We start from the raw sequence: 16394 nt of genomic DNA on the forward strand, positions 1-16394 counted from the left end.
GCTCAAACCTCTACCGTCCTGCGCTGCACACGTCACAAGGAAATACAGTGATTAGGTGTGTTTGTTTCTGAAGGTGATACTCGGAGCGTCCAGGCGGTGGCGTCATAACACAAGGTTCACCAGGATTTAATGTTTCATTTACATTCACATATATTATAAATAAAAAAAAATCATAAATAATAAATAAAAAGCTAAACAGACAACAGTAAATACAATTTGGCTAGATAAAAAATGACCAAAAATTAGAGCTAAAGCACATTTTTTGCTAGAGTGCAATATTATAATTATTATCCTTGTAATAATAATAATAATAATAATAATAATTTAATTTATTATTAATAATGTATTTTTTTTATTTTTTTTTTTTCCTATGATTATGAATATGATTCTGCTACAGGATTCATTTGAATGATTTAGCTCATTTTAATGGTTTGGGTTAAACTTGTGTTATTGACCCCTAAAATGCAAACTTAAAATAAAAAGCTAAATAGACAACAGTATATAAAATTTGGCCAGATAAAAAATTACAAAAAAATTTGAGCTAAAGCGCATTTTTTGCTAGAGTGCAATACTATCATTATCATCCTTATAATAATAATAATAATAATTATTATTATTATTATTATTATTATTATTATTATTATTATCATATATATATATATATATATATATAAAGCTAAATAGACAACAGTATATAAACTTTGGCTAGATAAAAACTTACCTAAGCTAAAGCATTTTTGCTAAAGTGCATTACTATCATTATTATTATCTATCTATTTATTTATTTATTTCCCGTGATTACAAATATGATTTATGCTACTGGATTCATTTAAATGGTTTGGGTTAGACCTGTTTATTGACCCCTTAAATGCAAACTTATTTTGTTTAATTTTATGTGCCCACTGATGTCCTTAAGTACTTGTTAATTTTGTTATTCATTGTTAGGGACTGTTCTTTATTTATGATAGGGGAGTGGGTGGTGCAGTTTGGTGCAGTGTCTGTGATGATGTGGGCGCTGCACCAGATCGTCGTGGTAAAGAGGGAGCTGAGTTTACTTTACTGGTCAACCTACGTTTAAACTCTCACCTACAGTCATGAGGTATCTTCTGTCCCACCCCAGGCCTAGATCTGAGCAAAGTAGCACCATTTGCCCGTCTTTGGTATGAATGTGCCACTGTTGCTGTCTTGGAGAACTATAGTGTTTGGCGGAAGAATGACAATTTGCTTTCTCTGAAAGATCGCATTTTATGTTGACGTGTGTTTATTTTGTTTAGTCGTAGTAGCAGCCTTTTAAGAAAAGTCACTTGAGGTCATGATTCACAGTGATTTTAGAACATCTCAACTTTATTCATATAGTACTTTTTCTACAGACGTGCAGCCAAGAACGTAGTAGCTTTAGTTTAGTAGCTTTAAATCTGACTATATCCAAGTAAATTTCTTTTTTGTAATTCTTGAGATTAGTGCTGTAAGTGTTGGCAAGTTTAATGATTTGCGTAGTGTCTCCACTTTCTGATCATTGTCAACCTCAAGTTGTGAATATAGTTTTTCATAGTATTCCCTAAAACAGTCCTTAACTTCTTTCATTTGGTGGTGGGTAGCTTTAGTTTGGGGATCCCTTATCTTATATATCATGTTATCTGCCTGTTTTTTTCATAGTTTGTGAGTTTTATAACAATCATATCTAGTATTTGTATGTAAAAATCTGACTCTGCACCAGGAGGAACATATACATTGTAGAAGGTAAACAAATGTCCATCAACTTCTCCCTTTATCAGTTTGAATCTGCCTTCTGTAACAGTGGATTTATGTTCATCAGAAATCAGTATAACTAAGCTTCTTATATGTTTTGATCTTTTTGAAGAGTTATATATTTGAATCCCTGTCTTTTAAGTTTTTCTGTTCTGGGACAGCCACTTACCAAAGACGGCATACTAGCTCGGTGACATGGCCAAACACAAGTATGACACTGAATAAATTAAACTGTGTGACTGCATGTACATTTCATATCTGCTAGATAAGTCAAACATAGGCCTCAATACTGACCTGTTCAGTGATTTACAGCATTTCTAAAGAGAAGAGAAGAGACTTACGCAAAAGTTACTTTCCTTCCTAAATCCAGTCACTTTAGCTCCCTTATTTCGAAGTAGTTGACTCATTGTTCTATCTTTTAACATTTGTGTTTTCTTCCTGTGGACTACGTATCTACAGAAAGATTTACAATTATTATTTATTTCTATTACTGTCACAACAGAGCACCAGTTTAACACCCCATATCACTGGTGTACAGTGGGTTTAAGCTTCAGCCACAAGATGGAGCAGCGGTACATCTGGTATTGATGATGTGGCAGCTCAGAGGGAAACTTGCCACCACCTCTGATGCAAAGAACAGTTTCTACATTTTAACATGAAGGCCTGAATAACTCTGTCAGCCAGAGAGGAATTTCCTTCGACAGACTAACACATGTTGAGTTTTCCTGCTCTATTATTATCCCAGCTCAGCTTTGGTTTGGAGCCTAACCTGCAGTCACTAGTAATATGTAGACATGTTTAACTTCTTTATGTCTGAAAAATGTTAAAAGTGTGAAGTTACTACTCAAGCAGTGTCCCTTTGTTGTCTCAAACAAAGCATTACAGTTGCATTTGATATACTGTATTTCTGAGCCAACGCTGCTCAGCAGCATGCAAAAACACACACTTTGTACATTTCATCTGCAGCTTACGTGACTCGTGATAACCTGAGATAGTGTATGTTTCCACTTGCATGTTGTTTTTCTTCATAGTGAGTCTTCTCCTCTTTAAAGAGCATGAAGGGCGGAGCTCCTTAAATTGTGAAGGAACTGTGTTGTTCTCACAAGAATGATTTATGGTTCACTGCTGGTTGAGGGAGCTGGACACCAAGGACATCCAGATGACAGACAAACAGACACAAGGAGACGTGCTCTTGCCTGTGTTTTTGGTGTCTGTGTCTGATTGTTCATCGTGGGCCATCCCGTCTACTTTTCATTTTCTAAGATTTCCCTCACACCCACCAAACCTCTGTGTCTCTATTATCCACAGTCAGATTATCTTGTTTGGTTTGACAAGAGTCCTGAGTGAGGTGACAAGGACACAAGATAATTCCTTTCTTGAGCTAAGTAAACCATTGTGTGTCTTCGGTGTTAATGAATCACTTTCTCCTGTTATTTCCTTTAGATAAGATATAGAATAAGTTGTATTTCCATCCTTTTAGGAATCTCAAAAATAGTTTGGAAGCCTTTTTAGTGCATCTATGAGTCATGTTGAAATCTCTTGACTTAATTCAGCCAAAACAAGAGAGATTAAAGGGCTGAAAATAAACCATGTTTAGCCAGACAGGTTATGTGCCAGCAAACACATGATCCTATGTTTATCAAAAACATTTCTTGATTCCATTCAGCTCTATTTTCTCACGTTTTCCTTTCCCATCACTTGTTGTGAGCCTCTGCTGTGCACACACACACCATGGACAGTGTGTGTTGATGATTAAGTTTCCGGGGAGAGATCGCACAAGAGGAGGCAGGACAGCTATTGTTGGAGAAATGCCTGAGTGAGAAAGAGAGAGAAAGGGAAAGGGGGACGTTGTGTTTGTGACAACGTGGTGGAATTGGACACAGAGGATTAGTCCAAGTCCTTAATATGTGAGATGAATGTACATTTGTGATAAAAACAGGCAAAATAAAAATATAACCTTATAATACCTTCAAAATGAGTGCAGCCATCTATATTTTTTGCAATATTGAATTATAAGTTCTCAGCAAAATGTATTTAAATGAGCCTCTGTGCTGTGGGCGTTCACCTCTTTTCCATAATGGTACAGTCCGACACCAGCTCGCCCCCAAATTGCAGCGCAAACCTATAAAAGTACTGCACCAAGTTGGTGAGAGGAACCTGTTGTCTCAACTGAAGAAATCTCATCCGAAGAGATAACCTCCCGCAGAGAGATGGAGCACACCGAGGTAGTGAAGCCAGAAACTCTGGATGACCTGATTAAAATCCTGCACAAGATCTTCGCGAGTGACACTATCAATGTGGAGGAGGTCCAAGCTATAATGGAAGCATATGAGAGCAATCCTCAGGAGTGGAAGAAATTTGCAAAGTTTGACCAGTACAGGTAAAAAAAAAAAAAAAAAGTTTTATATTTTACAGCATTCAATTAATCATGTATGACTTGTTTATTATGATGATGCACTTTGCACTTTTGCTCTGTAGCCTTGTCTGCCACAGTTATTTATTTAATTGTGTTTTTCCAATCATATCTTTGTGTATATTGTGTCTTTCACTTTTGATAGCTGTTCCTTTAAGTGGTGTCTTTAATTAATTAAATATTTAGGATTCATACGTTTAAAAACTACAGGATGCATGTATAAAATGAATGCAACCAGCTGTTAAAATGTCTCCAATTTTTGAATGAAAACCAGTTGTTGTTTCCATACAGACCAGCAGCTTTCGTCACATCCTATTTGAATAAAACAGAAGCAAGTCCTCGACTTGTTTGCGGAATTAATATCCATGAAATCTGTTAATAATCCCCACTTATACATTGAGCTTTGAACCTCGCAGAAAACCGTGTAGTCGAAGTGTTTACCTCTGAAGTGGAGCGCACCCCACCACAAATTATGGGTGCTCTATTCAACCCCTTTCAATAGCTCCAGTGTTTTGATTAGTGAGGGGTCAATGGAGGGAGGAGGCGCGGGTCATCCAATCAACACTGAGAACGGACACACACCCGACTGACTGGGACTGTGTGCCCACCAGGGAGCTGCAGCTGCCTCGAAAATATTTGGAGACTGACGGCATCGCACAGAGGAGGAAAAAATGTGCAAAGTGTTTCAAATATTTGCAGGCTGGCCTGTGACATGAGCAGATTATCTGTGCGGGAATAACATGAACAAAAACATCTAATAAGTGTCAGTGAGGGGCCCCTTTGTTGTGTGTCACCGGGGCCCAGCTGGATATCATAGTGCAGGTGATAGCTTATGTTTTTAAGCTATCTATTTTATTTTTCTATTTTACACGGTGCATTACATGTAAACCTACAATAAGTTTACAGTGTGGAAACTGGAATGAGCCATATAAATGATCATCAAGTTGGCATATTTTGATATTAAAATCAAATAATGCTGATGTTGGTGCTCACATTAAGATCTAGATTTGTCCTAAAATGTATATTACCACATTAGAATTCATTATTCAGTGTAAAACAACACCTGTGTACTGTTTTGTTGCATTAAATTTATGTGATATTTGTGATAAAAGTTCCCCCCAGGACTCTTTCAACACCTTTAATCACCCATGTGTCTCCCCTGTTTGCTGAACAAATTGTCCTCTTCCGCAGATACACGAGGAACCTGGTCGATGAGGGTAACGGAAAGTTCAATCTCATTATCCTGTGCTGGGGAGAGGGCCACGGCAGGTGAGACATGATCATTTGGTGGTCTTCTGCTAAAGAGTTTGGGTATTAAACACTTATGGTGTAAAGTCACAGTCCTCTGCTACTTTCATTTTTTATTGGAGGGGACAAATGCACACCTTCTCAGTACTGAGGGGGATGCGTCCCCTGCGTACCCCCAGAATATCTGCACCTGTGACATGATTGCTGCTTCTTTCATACAAAACACAATATTATCAAATTGTGTTTTGCTATTTTTAATTTTCAAGTCAATGTTTCAGATATTATCGCAGTTCAAACTCATTACACCTGCTGCATAAAGCTATTAAATCGATTGCATATTTCACTGGCTTTCCGTGGCAATTGTTGTATCGAGTTAATAGAGATAAGAGAGTCCAATGTCCTGCAGACGGTCAGAAAGGTTGTGTAAATAGACAATATTTGATGATATCTGTTGCGTGTCTCACTACGTCAGCAAATATCACCTGAACACCTGAAGGACAGAAATGTAAAAACTCGTTTAAGCTTTTTATGGTTTTATAATATTAATGTTTTTATATGGTTGATTAGCTGGCACTAACATATCCCTACTGCAGTAGCTATGCAGTAAAACATGTTGCTCTTGTAAAACCTGACTGTTGGAGCCATTTTTAGGCAGTGTTCCAGCACTAGAACAACCTCATATAGACATGTGTACCCATTTTTACTGCAGTACAGGGGAATATTGTAAAGTTAATGGTTTCAAACATGGTTGCCCTGGTGGTCGGACAGCTATATTTCACAAAAGCAGCTTTAAAATATCATGCAATTGTCATGGCTTATTAATTATAAGACTGTGAAGGCATTACATTATATTATGCATGAATCTAGTATCAGCCAGACTGGAGGAACAATTTGACTTTCATAACACAAGAAGAAGAGATCCGGAGTTTCTGAAAACTGTCTCACCTATTGACTGAATCCCAGTAATGTATTACTATTATTCATTCTGACACTGTTTGTTTCTGTTTCCTTACAACTTGCAGTAGCATCCACGATCACACAGACTCCCATTGTTTCATGAAGCTGCTGCAGGGTCAGCTGAAGGAGACGCTGTTTGAATGGCCGGATGATAAATCACACGGAGATATGGTCCAGAAGTCACAGAGAATTCTCCAGGAAAACAAGGTTGCTTACATAAACGGTGAGAAACCAGACTGTGCGCCGATTGTTTCTTTTAATTGGAGTTGGCCGTTTACCACTTCTCAGTATTAATACCTCTTAATTCTATTAATACGTGTTTGTTTTTGCGGGGGTAAGGTGTGAAACATACGGTGACACACTCACATAATTGTGCTGTGTGCATTACAACAGAACAAACATCCTCTACGTGTTCTGTGCAACATCACATATGTGTTATCTGTGGAACTCAGCCGTGACTCACTTCCATCAGGATTCTTTGCAATTGTGGTATATGTGTGTCACGTATTACAAAAATTCGAACCTCTGCTGTTATGCAATGTCAAAATGAAGTCACAGGAGTTAACAGCCAGTCGAAACTTTACAATGAATAGTATTCAGGTCTGTCCGCAGATCTCTGCTGACTGAGTGTTTCACCAAAGCCAACAGAGCCTGCATGTGATGTTTGGTGTCAGTTGTTGGTTACAGCGCTGCCAGGAGCTGCCTGTGAGCCCCACTTCACAGCATTCCAGTGGCGAACACTCTCTAAATGTCCGTTTTTCATTTATGCGTGTGTCTGTGCATATGTTAGATTCCATCGGCCTGCATCGTGTGGAAAACAACAGCCACACTGAGGGCGCAGTCAGCTTGCACCTGTACAGTCCCCCATTCCAGACCTGCCAGACCTTTGACCAGCGGACGGGGCACAGGAACACAGTCAAGATGACCTTCTGGAGCAGATACGGAGAGAGGACTCCATATGTAAGGGATATTTTTTTGTCTTTAAAGGAATAGTGTGTAAGAGTTAAGGGGATTTAGTGGCATCTAGCAGTGAGGATTGCAGGTTGCAACCAGCTGATACTTCTAGTTAGAAGTCCTTTGGCGGTCATCATTCAGGTTTTCACCAGGAGCCGAATTATGCGCAGAGGTCTCTTACTCTTCAAAACAAACGGACCTGGTGATATAAACCGAGACAAACGCAGAATAAAGCAGTTTCACGCTACAAATAAGTATTTCTCCGATGCTGTTTGGCACGTCGCAGATGGGCCGCTAGCTTGGCGCCTGCTAATGTGAGCGCACCTATTTTCTCAAATAACTTAGGATCCAGACATTCAAGAGGTTTTAACTGGGAGCCAAATTATCCACTGTTAATGCTCCTATCTAGAGCCAGTGTTTGGTTTGTACGCTGTAGGCTACTGTAGAAACATGACAGTGCAACATGGCAACCTCCATGGATGGGGACCTGCTCCCTATGTAGATATATAAACGGCTCATTCTAAGAAAACATTTTCAGGTGATTATACACTAAATAAAACATACTTATTACATTATATTCCATTCCTGACAATATGTTCCCCCAAACCCTACACAGTGGACCTTTAATACAAACACATTTAATGAGAAAATACACAAAGCAAGGAGTGTTCTTTGTCTTTGGATACCCAAACTTTGCAAAGTCAAATTCTGTAGACAGAATTTATGAAACTCTAACTGTGGACAGTCAAATAGCATCATAGCATATTTTGCAAAACACTAATAGCCCAAAGTAATACCACTACAGATGTCAGCGACAACTGAACAGAGACAAATATTGACCCCTTTTGTTGAAGATAATTGACTTTATTCATAAAAAATACACAAAGATTTAAATGCATAACTGCAAGTACACACCTGTTAATGTCACTTTTTTAAATGTATCCACATATTACCACCACACACAGGATCACTACAAACAGTTAATTGAACACACACGGACTTCTTCACCCTGCTGCCTTAGGAGCAGGAAGTGGGAAGTTTTTACAGTGTCTTGCTCCTCTCATTAGGCACAGCATTCAAGCAATTAAAACAGCACCCCTTGAAGCTTCTGGGATTTAATAGAAAGTTTCCATTTCATATCCATTACATGTTCCCAGTTACTGCTGTTTCAACAAAAATGTTCCTCTAGCAGACAAGAAATCTTATTTGTTCAACATATGAGGGCAGTTTTTTATGCTCAGGGAGAGAAGAATCGACCTCTTATACATAATGTTTCCTTTAAAGGTGTAATCCAGTCCTGCGCTTGATAAAATAAATTACATATGAATGAAAATAGCACAAAGATGCAAATGTAAGCGCACCCTCTACATGCTTCGGCCACCCTGCCAACAACAGTGGCCTTATCTGAAATCTACAAGTTGTATAAGCATACCTTGACCATAACACTGTCAAGTTAGTGCGTTAGATTGCAACACCAAACAGAGGAGATAAGATAGTGGAAGCACGTAAGTGTGAGCACACAATGAACTTAACTCACTACATGCCCATGACTCTCAACAGTTGTTGTGGTCTGAGCTTGTTTTTTGGGGGATGAATGACCAATTAGGTGCTGAGTTACATTGGAGCGCTTAAGTTACATCTAAATTAGAAACCTGGCTTTGAATGATCCTGGTCTAGGTTATGGCAGGACATACATGTTTAACTCAGTGACTTATGATCTGACCCCACGCTCTAACTAGTTCTGTTTTTCACTCTTTTCTCAGGAGACCACAGTCTCACAAGAGAACAACTAATGGTCACCAAAGGAGGCTGCCCATGAAGAAGACAGCTGCATTTAAAATATTGTGAAAATGATTCAAGGAAAACTGCTGGGGAAGCGAAATGTGGAACTACTATGACTAAGCAACCCATTTAAAAAATCAGGAGCGGGCCGGTTCAAAAGGACAACCCAGTAATTAGAATGGCTTTATCGCTGCCCAGTGTGAGCTTGGCAAATACTGATGAGCACAGGACGAATGCATGAATAGGCTTGGACATGGATTGAATCTCCCTTTTGTTTGCTGGGCCTGAGGAGACCCATTTCCAATAACAACATTCCTGTCTATCCATGACCTGTGCAACCACACTTTTGTAAAGTTATGGCCCATAGTCAAAGATTAGAGCTTTAGCGTTTTTTAAAAAAAGGGGGGGAAAATATTGCTGATATAGTGTTTTAATTTTATATCTCAAGAAGAGGAAAACAGTTTTGCAATCAACAGTTTTGTTATCAATGGAGCACTTTTATAGCTGTATTTGCTGTCAGCGTATACCACTCAAAATTGTCTTAACACTCGTAAAAATTGTAAAGATGTAACATTGTTTGTATAATCTAATTAAACAAAGTTTGTTCCATTTGCATTTGGAAAAGGAAATGTAAAGCTTTAGAGTTGTGTTGTTTTTAAAAGTGCCATGGTAATTTATTTGCAGGGAAAAGAGTGTAAAAAAAAAAGAAGAGGAAGCTTCTGTGTTACTCTTAAATGTATTCATACTCGAGTTTTGACCAAGAGAATCTTTTGTATTATTAGCAGACAATATTTTTAGATAAAACTCAGGATTTTGGCATATTTTAATTGTAGCTGTATTTATATAGTGTGTAGTTTTTACAGCGTAGCACCTCTCATAGCACTGTCACATGCATGGATGATTTCTGTGATGCAGTAAATGATAAATCTGGCCATAACTGTAGACCAATAAACACCATTACCCTTTCACAGAGCTTTGTTTTGAGTCATCTTCATTTCATTTTATGTGTTTTTGTAATTAATTATAAGTGTCTCACACTGTTTGCAGCAAGCACATACAATGCATAGAGCTTGTTTGGAAGACCAGTGTGAAAGCTTCAGTGTCAAACACCAAAATAACACCTGATACATGTGTGTCTTGTGATGGAGGATGCTGGATGTAAACACCTACATTTGTTAGCTTCTGTAGCTCTACTGATGTAGTCAGTGTTTGCAAGCAACTGCTAATGCAGGGATACTCAACCTGTTTGCCATGAAATCGCTTTTGCAAAATAACCAGACTCCAAGGGCCACTTAAGAAACAAATATTAATAAATATAAAATAAAATGACAAAATGAGGCAAATTGCAGGTGCACAGGGGTGTTTCAAGCCTCTGAGGCAAGCGACAACTACCACGACTGAAAAATAAAGCCAACATCGAAGTGTTAAAAACTGCAGTTCTTTGAACGGCCACTTGAGGCTGGCTCCAGAAGCCAGTCACCCCCTGTGTTAAAATACCCTGCAACAGTCTATGAGTCAGATCAGCCCCTCGCTTCTCCACAGCTCCACGTTCTTGTCCAAATATGGTCACCTCTGGCTCCAAAAAACCAAGAAGGCAACGGACGTAATGTGTCTTGAGGCTTCAAAATGGGAGTTCATGGTGGCTACGTCCATTATTTTATACAATCTATGTTTTGAGAACATTCGGGGCTTAGCCTGGACCTTTCTCAGGGTGTCCTTGTGATTGAGCCCCGGTACTTTTTCCTTTATATATAACAAGCTCTATATTTAAGGTTTTTATGCTCTCTGGCAACTGATTTGAGCGCAAAGTACAAAAAAATCTGTGATTTAAAAGATGGGTGGTGCAAGCCAGCACCCTATCGCTGGCCAGATTTGGCCTGAAGGCCATAAGTTGAGTATCACTGCCCTAATGGTTCCTTAATAGTCACATAAAACTATATTACAGTAATTGAAGAAATTGCAGCAATTCATCAACAGATAGGCCTCAGTCTGGCATCAGCCTGCAGAGCAAACGAATGCGTGGGCCGCCCTCTTTACTTTGATACCAAGGAAATACTGGCTGGTCATCAACCTGACCAATAAACAGATTATGTTAATGGTGCCCTGATAATAGTATTAAAGTACCAGATATTCTGTGCGTAGTCTGTGCACAGTTGACAAACAAGTGTTAAAGTGTGTCTGTGTAGGTGAATTTGAAAGATAAGGTGCAATCGAAAACAGGTGAGAGTGCGTGCAAAGCTCCATTTACCTGTACAAAGAACACATAATGGTTGAAGCTAAAGTGACTATAAGTATTGATATTGGTTCCTCGTGTTAGTTGTTCATATCCAGCTAGACTGTTGCAATGTTAATTCCTTTACATTGTGTTTTAAGGGGTCTACTGTATACACCAATGGCCTCTTGGCCTTTTCAATTGCAGTGTTTCTATTTTATGCTGTCCTGATGCCATTTGTCATGTGAAGAGGGGGAAATAAAGGGTGTAGTCTGTGGTTTGCCTGTACATTTCAAGTGGCCTCCTGTGGACAGGAAAGCTGGTGAATATAGTTGGTGATCAGATCTCCTTGATTGTTGTTTCCAGCAATAGAAAATAAATTCTGTATTGACCACAAGCCAGGAAATTAAGTCTTTACAGCTAAAAGTAGACACGGAATATCGGCTCAATCAAAATGAAACATTTGCACGCATTAGTTGGGCATTTAAAATTTAAACTCTCTACAACCCTGGATTTCACTTCTCTCCCCTCTTGGTGACGTGTCCCCCAACCAGTCTCTTGTTGACTCATGACAAAAATGGACAGTTTGGACAAACAAACAAACGTCATTAGACACATTTCATCATTATTTGCCTTTGCTGAGAGCACACAGTGTGTCGGAGAGGTGAGTTTGATAAATGCATCTCCTCCAGGTTTTCTCTGTACCAGGTCAACCATGGGATGGCCTGCAGCCAGTGTTACGTAATAATGAAGCAACAGCCTTGATTGCCCCAGAGAGGCACCTGTTTTATAAGAGGACATGACTGCCATGTGCTGGGGCCGGATGGAGGCTCGTCCAGAAGACCTTTATCTTGATCTGATGTTTGGCTCGTGAATTTAGTGATAATTGTCCATCTTTTCAGAAGATTAACCCTTCAATAAAACAATCTGTGTCAGAACATTGCTGAGTGTTGATTCATCGACATGAACAACAAACAGTACGTCGAAGTTTTAGTACTGAAATGAGATGTATTTTCAGAGATTCTGCAGATGAAGACTTGTGAGCGCAGCCTTTCTCTCAGTGTTAGATTATGATATCATCTGTATGTAAACATCAACCTCCTTTGTCAGCTGTTATTGGTTACTTAGCCTCAAATATAGAAACAAATTGCAGGGTATCGTCAAAGTGTGCAGCAAAATTGCAGGCACTACCTTGATTGAGCTTCCTCGTCTAAACAAGGTAATGTTAGGACTTTGAGGAGTCAGTCCTGGCTGATCCTAGACAAACCCTGTCTAAGGAGTTCGTGCTCCTATCCTATGATGCAAGATCAATAGACTAAAGAACCCATTTGTCCCTGCTGCTGCCGTTTGAATAACTCAGTGTGATCTTTATATTGTATTTATTGCTCATTGTTAGTCTGATAGTTATCAGGTTACTGCTGGCTGTACAACAAATTGCCCCTCAGGGACAATCGAGATGTCCTTGATGCTTGAGAATAATGCAGGGTGGAGCTTCTGTTATGTAAGAGAGCTACATCATTGATGCCCTTTTCAATAAAGTACTATCTTTTTAATCTTTTTATTTCACAGGGCGATGTGAAATGATAAACCAAGTGTTTTCAGGAGTGTTGAAGAGATAAGATACCCAACTGTGTGACATGCTGTTAGACAGTCTTAGACAACAAAAGGGCATGATTCCTGTTTTAGTGATGATGACTGTGGTTGATACTTTGAAACCGCAAACTTGCTGCTTTTACTTACTGCGTCTTTTTTGTCGATTACTTGACTTTATTCGTTTCAACTGATGTGTGCAAATATAATTTTCATGGGTACGTGACCTGTTTCTTTTAATTATTTGCTGTCATTTGACCAGTGCTCTTGCAGGTCAATGCACTGATCAAATGAAACTCTGGAACTCTGAACGGACGCAGTCAGACCTCTTTTAACCCTTGGATTGTGCTGGACAGGGGCACGTACCTCTTGCTGTTGCAGATCATTTTTGCACTCACAATTTTTTTATTTTTCACCCATTATAGTTTTTTACCTCATAACTAATTTTTTATCCATTTATAACCACAAAATATACATTTACTTTTTTTTTTTTTTTTTACTCAGGTGGTTGAAAGGCTACATTTACCTTGCTGTTGAAATCTGATAAAAACAAATCTTCAAAAATAGGCTAAAAACTGACACACAGAGGACATTAGTTGATAATATGGAATACATAAATGAAATATTGGAGGTAGCTTTGTGGATCAAGACCCAAATACTTTAGCCACAGATCCACCCATATTCTCTGCCAGGACAGATTTAACCTGCAACACCACAGATGTAACTGGTGCTGTTACATGAATAAATCTGTTTTTAAGACTTGCTCCTATAAAAAAGGACAATATTTATTAAATATTTTAACTTGAAATGGGTTAATTTTGACTGTAACACCAGGAGGGTTAAGCGCACACATGTGCATACCGCTTATATAACTCACTGGTATAATGTTACATCATAAGTTGCATTTTTGTGTCATATTTCATGTATTTATTCATTTTATTTTACATCTTTGTTTGTATGGAGTTCTGTATTTACTTACTTAGTTATTTTGGTAAAAGCAATTGCAGACTGAATGCAGTTTTCTTTGTGTACATGTTGACCTTGGATGATATCTTTTGCCGGCCCCAGATAGTAGAGCGTTTGGCATGAAGTAGCCACAATAATCTACAGATTTTGTTGTGCTGAATTAATGGGACTTGTTTCAGTTTCTGTGTTGTTTTTCCTGTGGTTTCTCAGCTTTGTCACACTGTCTCCACTTTGATTTGTTACTCTTTGTCCCCTTTTTCTCACCTCCTCACACACTGTACTGTGTTTGTGCTGCTCCGGTAGTCTCCATATCTGTGGAGAGGCAATAATTATGGTAGAGATCATAAAACATAACAGCAATTTTCACACTGTTTCCCTAACCTTTTACTTTGTTCTGGCGGTGCAGTGATTTGAAAGTGCAAAGTAGAGTCTGCGACTGATGATAACAATAAGCTAGTGTTGTAGAATCTTCTAGGACACCGAAGGAAGCGGAATAGCTTTGATAATTTACTTATCGAGGCGGCTTCAGTACATTGATAGTGAAAAACTCATTCATGCAGCAGACAGTGCATAGGCTGTACTGTCCACGTCGTATGGCATGACAGCCCATTGTTTTACCACATGAAAGTGATAAAGCCGCTGTTCTTTACCTCTTGTTCTTTTACCTTTTCAGTTCTATTAACAATGCATTCATAGGCCTAAACATTTGGGTTTTTTTCACATTTATTTCATTTGCATGTTTTCCATAGAAGTAATGTCTTACCCCAGTGCCATCACTTTATTTAAAGGAGCAGCGTATGAGCTTTAGGGGGATTTAGTGGTAACTAGTGGTGAGGATTGCAGATTGAAACCAGCTGAAATTACTGTTCAGATTTCCTTCAGTGTTGATTGTTCAGGAGGTTTTTACTGTGAGCCTTATTATTTGCAGAGGTCTGAACAAATGGACACGGCGAGTTACTCCGGTAAAAACACTGAATGACACAGTTTAACGTTACAAATCAGTGTTTCTCCAATGCTGTTCACCATGTCGTAGATGGGCCGCTAACCAAGCACCTGCTTACCTGTGTTCACCTGTTTTCTCTTTTAACTTAAGATCCAGGGCCGTATTCACAAAGCGTCCCAGTGCTAAGAGTTGCTCCTCCTCTCAGAGTTGTGACGTTTTCTTAGAATTTCACTTCAAAGTTAAGACCAAGTCCTTGTAAAGATAAAAGTTATTCACAAACCATCTTAGCCCTTAAGAGTTTCTTAATCAGAGGAGAAAATGGTGGAAAAACAAAGAGTTACGAGAAATTCTCTCCAAACACTGCATGACAGTGAGTACATGAAATGACACAGATTAGTTCATACAGGCATAATATCTGTGGTCGATCTCATAACGCAATAACGTTATAATGCCAGAAATAAAATGATCACAACACTGAGATATGTGAAAAACTGGAAAATGAGTGTATTAGTGATGACCCGGGTCTGTCTCAACTTCCATCAGCAGAGTGATCACTAACAATGACAACACTGTCACAGTCTACAGGTCATTTCATTTCTACTGGGTGTCCACACCCTGCAGGCTCACAAAAGGGCGTGTCTGTGACAACCAATCACGTCTGTTAAAAGAATGCATCATTCCTAACAACAGGGTCGACCACACTTCCTCACTAAGATAAAAGTTTCTGTCCCTTTCTTGCTCACAGTTGCTCTGAGAACTTCCCTAAATCACTCCTAAGCTAAGAGTCAGTACTAAAAAATTTGTTTGTGAATACGGCCCCAGATGATCAGGAAGTTTTTACCTACATCCACTGCAGCTGAATCATGTATTATATTTGTCAATCAAAAGTCACACATTAATAAATATGCACTTGCCAGGCATTTGTGAATAAGAAAACTGTTAGCGCTTGCTAACTTTGCTTCCTTGTTAAAGATAGAGCCCCCCAGACGTTTTCCTGTAGGCCAACACGGAAGTTAGCATCGCACTGGTTGCCTCGTCAAAAACCCGTTTCCGTTGGATTTTGGATTACTGCAGAAAATAAGCTCTGTGGCAAACAAACATTTATGATACTTACACATTTTGTTCAGCAAGCTGATCTTCACAAATGCACACCACTTTTGTGATTGTTAAAGCAAGAAGTAAAAAGCTAACGTTAGGGCTATAAATGAACTACACTATGATCACATGACCTATCGTCTCCACCTTAACAAGACTGTAAAGCTGTGTTCAGCATGGCGAGATGACGTTCTGTGCTTGTGTGAATCACAGACCTTATTTCAGGCATCTAACCAGAAAGCCACTGACTGTGAGAAAAGGGAGCCGGAGTGGTAAAATGCTCAATCATTCCTGGCATTAGGACTCAAAAAAGGCCTTGACTCAGAAAAGAGGACTAGGACTTGTATCATGTGATACCAGTGATGTGTCAACGGTCACGCTGTTCAGCTCTCGATTTAAGTTAATAATACAAGGAATTTATTTTGCATAATGTTAGACATGATTTTTATGAACATTTTTCAAACATTACCCCAAAGAAATGAATA

General features: G+C 38.9%; 1 protein-coding gene across 1 annotated transcript; it reads left to right on the top strand.

Annotated features, from left to right (window-relative positions):
- The first annotated feature begins 3874 nt into the window (after positions 1-3874).
- On the top strand, positions 3875-10073 carry cdo1 (cysteine dioxygenase, type I). Its single transcript, XM_049579347.1, has 5 exons — positions 3875-4129; positions 5354-5431; positions 6433-6590; positions 7158-7327; positions 9085-10073. The coding sequence occupies exons 1-5, from the start codon at positions 3960-3962 to the stop codon at positions 9112-9114; spliced, it is 606 nt and encodes a 201-aa protein (XP_049435304.1). The 5' UTR covers positions 3875-3959; the 3' UTR covers positions 9115-10073.
- The last annotated feature ends 6321 nt before the right edge of the window (positions 10074-16394 follow it).

The sequence above is a fragment of the Epinephelus fuscoguttatus genome, linkage group LG6 (assembly GCF_011397635.1).
Source record: "Epinephelus fuscoguttatus linkage group LG6, E.fuscoguttatus.final_Chr_v1".
NCBI lineage: Eukaryota > Metazoa > Chordata > Actinopteri > Perciformes > Serranidae > Epinephelus > Epinephelus fuscoguttatus.

Bases quoted from the DNA above. Each gene is read 5' to 3' on its own strand.
- cdo1 (XM_049579347.1), top strand. From the start codon at position 3,960: ATGGAGCACACCGAGGTAGTGAAGCCAGAAACTCTGGATGACCTGATT. The intron at 4,130-5,353 runs GTAAAAAAAAAA...CCTCTTCCGCAG, and splicing joins GCAAAGTTTGACCAGTACAG to ATACACGAGGAACCTGGTCG. The intron at 6,591-7,157 runs GTGAGAAACCAG...TGCATATGTTAG, and splicing joins CAAGGTTGCTTACATAAACG to ATTCCATCGGCCTGCATCGT.